The sequence below is a fragment of the Protomyctophum parallelum genome (genome assembly GCF_964188405.1).
Source record: "Protomyctophum parallelum genome assembly, chromosome: 3".
In the NCBI taxonomy this organism is placed as follows: domain Eukaryota; kingdom Metazoa; phylum Chordata; class Actinopteri; order Myctophiformes; family Myctophidae; genus Protomyctophum; species Protomyctophum parallelum.
The window spans coordinates 21,480,535-21,486,904 of NC_139698.1; the positions used below are offsets into that span (position 1 = coordinate 21,480,535).

The window sequence follows — 6,370 nt, forward strand, 5'->3', positions numbered from 1 at the left end:
CAAGTGAAAGAGTGTTTATATTAGGAGAAAAGCCCAGTGAGAAACATGTTATTTCATCACAGATTTGTACGCACCATGTATGTCTGCGGCATCGCAAGACGCCCTTTCTTCTGGCCTTTGTTCCCTGGCAGAGCTTTGGGTGCAGTGTGTGCCTCTGATCCCTTCCTAATACACGCCAGAAAAGCTCTTCTGTTGCTAAAATTGCTTTTTACCCCAATTTAGTTTTTTTTCTTCCTCCCCACAGAGTTTCGAATGCTCCCACTTACAATTGATGTACTGCAGATATGTCGTGCGTGCGTGTGTGCGTGCGTGCGTGCGTGCACTCTTGCACGTGCACTGTACTACAGGGTGACCACATATTTTCACAGGGACCCTCGAGCCTCAATCACTTAGATCCAATTAGCCAATAGCCGATCTATACAAGCTCACAGCCCATCGCTATATATGTGTGTGATTAATTGTGAGCTTGTAGATCTGCTATATATCTGCGTAAATGAACCGGGGGGGGGGGTTGATAACCTGTCGGTCTGTATAGGCGCTAAGTCGGAGCGTGCCACCACACGGCCCATAGAGGAATATATTAACCCAATTAAGCCTAACGTCGAAACTTAAAAAAAATATATTTTTTAAATCCTGACAGTTTTCTGAAATACCTGTGACTCTATATCAGTGCCGGTGCTCAATATTTCATGTCAAGGACCCCAAAAATGATATGTATTTGGCTGCCGACCCCCATCTGACAATATGTTGTTCCAGGAACCAAAGATTTGAGTTAAAAACTTTCGCTCTGAAAGAATATATTCATACATACATTATTCAACATTTGGGCCACATTATCACGATTTTTCAAAAATAGCAGACCTACAAGCTCATTATGAGCTTGTATAGATCTGCTATTTTTCAATAGCTAAAGTAGAACAGCTTGTAGGTCTGCTATTTTTGAAGAATCGGGAAAAGTGACATGAAAGTGTTTGAGAACAACCGACATAGAAAAACATTGCTTTTTCAAGAAAACGGTCAGGATTTTAGAAGACATCTGTAGAATCGTTCCCAGGTCAAAACGGGTTAAAAACACCAAAAGGGGTCCCCGCCCAGAATGGGTTAAAGACCCCCCCCCCCCCCCCCCCATTAATATACATGAGCCACGGTCCGCCGGCTACAGATGCCGGGGTAATTCCCCCAACCTCAGAGCTATACATGCACCACGACAACATCTATTCTGCATGGATGATGCGGGCCAGCACACCAAATTCAGATATCCCCACTGTGGCAATGCGTGTTGACCCCCCTCCCTCCTCCTCCGGGATACCCCCCCCCCCACCCCCACACCCCCCCCCCCCCACCCCCAGCTAATTGTGCCTCCCCCCCACCCCGTCCTCAAGCTGTCTGGCGTACTCCCTCCTCTCCTCTCTCTTCCGTGTACCGTGAATTCTTGCTGGCGTCGTGCCAGCCCATGTGCGCAAGCTCGTTTGACATTCCACGCTTTGTTGGCGAATCAACCGAGGGTGCCGTGCAGGTGTGGGAATTGGGAGTGGAGTCTAGCTGACTATAGCTGTAGTATAGGGGCAATTAACTGAAAATGCATCGACGAACCGACTTATTTTTCTTTTTTTTTACATAAATTTATTGATAATGACAGTATAGACTGAAATGGGGGAGAGATATGGGGTGTGACACGCACGCAGCAAAGGTCGTCGTGGATCGGGATTTGAACCCGCGACACGCTGTCAGACTGGATTAGCAGCCTATAGGGGTGCCCGGACCACCATGCCATGAGTTCTTAATTATATATCAACAAATTGACACGATGATGGTTATTATGACGCACATACATCAATTACTATGATTAACCACTGAAGTCCTATACCTCCAAATAGAGACGCCACCTTCAATCACGTACCCATGTTATTTAATGAGTTACGACCACGGTGGCGTTTTCAGCGTAATTTAGTTTTAGTCATAGTCACTTGAATAGTTTTAATTTATAGTTTTAGTCACATTTTAGTCACTTGGAACGTTTTAGTGTTGGTCTAGTTTTAGCCGACTAAATATCATTCGATTTTAGTCGACGAAATCTACAGTTATTTTGGTGGGCCTTGATGCCGTCGTAATGACTGCTACTGTATGTTCAGCATGCAGTGTAAAATTACTTATACTGGATCTCTTGTCCACTAGTCCCTTCCTTACATTTTATTTGTTGATGAAACTGCCAATATTGTCTTAGTTTTAGTCCTCATAGCATAGTTTTCATTTACCGGTATAGTTTCCATTTAGTTTTCGACAGTGAAAAAAAGGTAGTCGACGAACATCTTTTGTCATGGTATTAGTCGACAAAATCAACACTGGTGCAGTACAAGAACAGCCTCGTGTCAAAGAGATCCCGATGCAACCCTTGATGCCGAGTGCCAACGAGGCACGTACCTTTTTCCTTCAACTGTCTTTTGGTGCTTGACCTCCTGACCCGCCCGTCTCAGGGGCACTCTAAACCACGCACAACTTAAGGCCGCTGAGCTGCTGGTAGGAAAAACCCTGCATAATACGTGTTCAATTAGTGTCATAATATCTGGCGTGTGAGCCGACAGCGGGCCAAGCACCTCGACGGCGTGAATAGTTTCCAAAGCGGTCACAGAACAATCGCTCAATCAGACACTGGATTAACCGCAGCTGTTTGCGATGCATTCCGTTTGACGGTGTGTCTCCCTCCGCACCTGCATGTGATCTGCGCAATTAAGCAAGACATGCAGAATCTCTGCAAAGCAAAGCAATAAGACACCGAATCTGAGATCACTAAACTGAGATTTTGGGCCCTGAAAAGGTTGAGAAACCACTAGGCCTAGAAAAAGAAAATACATTGGGATTGACATGGGCGTTATATTACTGGTGTCTTAAAAAACAAAGACGTCTTGATATGAAAGAGTCAGAGGAGGACACACTGTGTGAAAGCATGGTGTTTATCGAGCCTCCCTCTATACCCTTGGCTCAGTTTGCATATGCATAAATTATATCGTCCCACGGATAAAGAATACATGAATTAAAATGGTGAATATACAGCATAGCCTCTCCCACACATGTGACCCTCGCTCTCTCTCTCTCTCCCCCTCCCCCCCCCTCCCTCCAAAATGTGTGTGTGTGTGTGTGTGTGTGTGTGTGTGTGTGTGCGCGCGCGTGCACCGTTCAAGTTCCATTGGGCCCAACAGCCGCCTGTATCTTCATAGTTATTCTCCACTTAATATTACCTTCCTTACATTTTGTCTCCGGATCAATTTGAGACTTTTAGTGTAACAAACAAACAAGATTAATCCATTCCGGACAGGAACCCCTGTTGGTGTTTTAAGTATTATGTTATACTTTAGCTGTTGAAAAATAGCAGATCTACAAGCTCATAGCGCGGCACCGAGTGTAGCTTGTAGGTCTGCTATTTTAGAAAAATCGTGAAAATGTGCCTGAAATCTTTGAATATATATTGTTACAGAGCGAGCGTTTTTAACTCAAATCTTTGCTTCCGGGGGGGGGGGGGGGGGGTCCCTGGTACAACATATTGTCAGATGGGGGTCGGCGGGCCAACAACATATAATGTTTGGGGTTCCTTGACATGAAATAGTGAGCACCACTAATACAGAATCATAGGTATTTCAGAAAACTGTCTGTTTTTTAGACTTTAATTTTGTTTCCGACAGGTCTAAATGGCTTAAAGGGCACCCCTTGCCGTCTCTAGTCATCCTCCCTTCTCTCTACAATCCCTTCAGAACCCACTCATTCTATTCACAACCCTGTCCTCACCTCGCGTGGGCGGACATAACACACGTCTACCTGGATGACATTGTGTTAGGGAGTCAGTCCAACATTGTAATTAAATGAAAATGTCCACCCAAGGGGGAAAAAAGTGCAAACACTCGTCATCGCAGATTGCCAATGCCAGGGACGGCCACCGTCTCCCCAGCCACATGCAGCCTGTCTTCAGGACGTATTCAAGTTGCAATGGAGCTAGTGCTTGTCAAAGTGGGGTTCCGGGGACCTCCAGGGGTCCAAAACAATGAGTTATATACGGTAAATACAGCAGCATAGTACCACCCAGTGGTTCCCAAAGTGGGGTCTGAGACGCATAGCCAGAGCGTCCGCAAAATATTTCAGATAGTTTTTTGCCAGTGAATTATGGTATGTGTGATATGTGAGCTTATTAGCAAAAGGCCGATGCACACCGCAGAAGGCTAGTGACAGGTGCGTAGGGCAATAAAGCATATACTTAAAAGGGTTATCTTTGAAAAACAAAGAAGGTTCCCGCACACTGTCAGACACTTGCCAAAAAATGTTGCTCTTCATTGGTCAACGTTTGGGTCGATTAGACCTTCATCAGGACAGACAATGATATGTGAGCTTACCATAATCACAGTAATCCTTAATCATATTCCATCATTCAAGGGCCTTTGGATATAGAAATGTCACTTTCACTTAGAGTGTCTCTGACTGTGACCAGCTGATGGTCGTTGACACTTAATTGACGCATCAAGGAAAGGCAATTATGTTTCTTGCACTAGTGTCAAATAGGTATGCATCTATTCTAAGATATAGCATCTTACATGAATGTTGTGTTTGAAAGGTTTTAATACTAATAGTTCCAATGGCATCGAAATGTAAGGTTGAAACTTGCAAATATGCTTATCGCTGTTGTGAGGATGTACCTGGAAAAAAAATCGTCCCCCCAAAAAAGTTCAGGAACCGCTGTTTTAACCACTTTAACATCAAGCTTGCAGTGTGTCACCTTGTGTCGTGCTGTGAAGTAAAAAAATAAATAAACCACAAATCCTCTCTTCTGGAGGTCTCTGGCACAAAACAATCTCATGGGGGGGGGGGGTATCTAGGCCAAATACATAACAATTCAGCGTGTATACTCAACATGAAAAGGTTTGAGCATCACTGGCCTAGAGGGTGTGATCATGAAAACATCACCTTTGCATAACCAAACACACTTACTGTCAACGGACGCACAGCCTCTCACAACAACTCTGCAGTGAAGAATGAACTTGTACTTGCATACTGTGTGGCTTGATTAACTGAACGAAATGCACCTGACCTAATTAACTCAATACACTTCACCTGCTTGTGAAAGCCACCACTCTATAGGAGGGGTGAGTGTGGACTAAACTGTTCTGGCCCTTTTAACAGGGTGACTGTCGGACTGTCTTCAGCGAAACAACGCTCACCTTATGCGCCCGCGCAGCCTCTGGGTCTGGTTGGCGTCCGTCATGCAGTTGCTGACAAAGTTGGGCCCGCCGGGCCCGCCGTTGTTGCCGTACTCCTTGCGCAGCGCCACGGCGCCGTGCGTGAGCACCGAGACGCCGCGCGCTATCCGCCGGCGGGCCTCGTCACGCCAGCCCTGCGGCCGCACGGCGAACAGCGCCCGCGGCAGGCCCTCCATGCCCAGGCCCGCCAGCGCCGGCCCCACGGCGAACCACATGTGCGAGGCGCCCGCCTGGCCCGCCGCCCAGGCCGCGCGGAACACCAGGTCCGCCTCCTCCTGGGAGCAGTACAGCAGACGCACCTGGAAGGGGTGGGGGGGTGGGGGGAGGGGGAGGAGCCAGGAGAGGAGGAGGGGGGGGGGGGGGGGGAGGGGGAGGAGATTGGGTGGGTGGTGAGAGAAGGAAGGCAACAGGGTGGACGGACGGACGGACGGACAGGGGAGGGGAGGGGGGGGGAGGGGAGGGGGGAGGGAGGGGGTGGGGCTCTCCGGGGAAGTCAACGGCATTTACCGGCCGCCGAACCTCGTCCAGTGTGTGTGTGTGTGTGTGTGTGTGTGTGTGTGGGGGGGGGTGATAACGAGCAGGGTGGGGGGACATGGGTGGGGTTAGGGTGGGGGGGGGGGGGGGGGGTTGGGGTGCAGGGGGCACAGAGAAAAAGGGGAGGGAGGGAAGAGAGGATGGGGGAGAGCAACAGAGAGAGGGACAGGACGAGAGGAAAGTAGGCAAGGCGAAGGAAGGAAGGAAGGAAGGATGGACGGAGGAGTGGGAAAGGAAATGGGAATGACGAGCGAGGCAAGGCAGAAGGGAAGAGGGGTGAGATACACACTCACACATAACACACGCACGTACGTACAGTGCACACGCACACACGCGTATATCTATTGAGATAAGGAGGGTAAGCCTTTACCCTCCTTATCTCAATAGATATACGCGTGGTGGGGTGGACAGGGGAGAGAGAGGGGGAGAGAGAGAGAGAGAGAGAGAGACGTGACGTCATGTTGATGATGTCATGTTGACAACTATGCAGGGAGGGCTGGAAGGTGGGTCTGAAATTGTGAATTCACAAAAATGTGAAATCCAATTTTCATTGAATGACCTTATTGTCTCTGTCGAGCACCAAATTTCACCAACTG

At 48.1% G+C, this 6,370-nt stretch overlaps 1 protein-coding gene across 1 annotated transcript in view; it reads right to left on the reverse strand.

Moving 5' to 3' along the window:
* Positions 1–6,370, reverse strand: part of grin2db (glutamate receptor, ionotropic, N-methyl D-aspartate 2D, b) — a gene marked incomplete at both ends in the record, with an annotated part of 178,756 nt that overhangs the window by 150,064 nt on the left and 22,322 nt on the right. Inside the window, 1 exon segment of the mRNA XM_083760374.1 lies at positions 5,202–5,539. Coding sequence (XP_083616500.1) covers positions 5,202–5,539 — 338 coding nt within the window.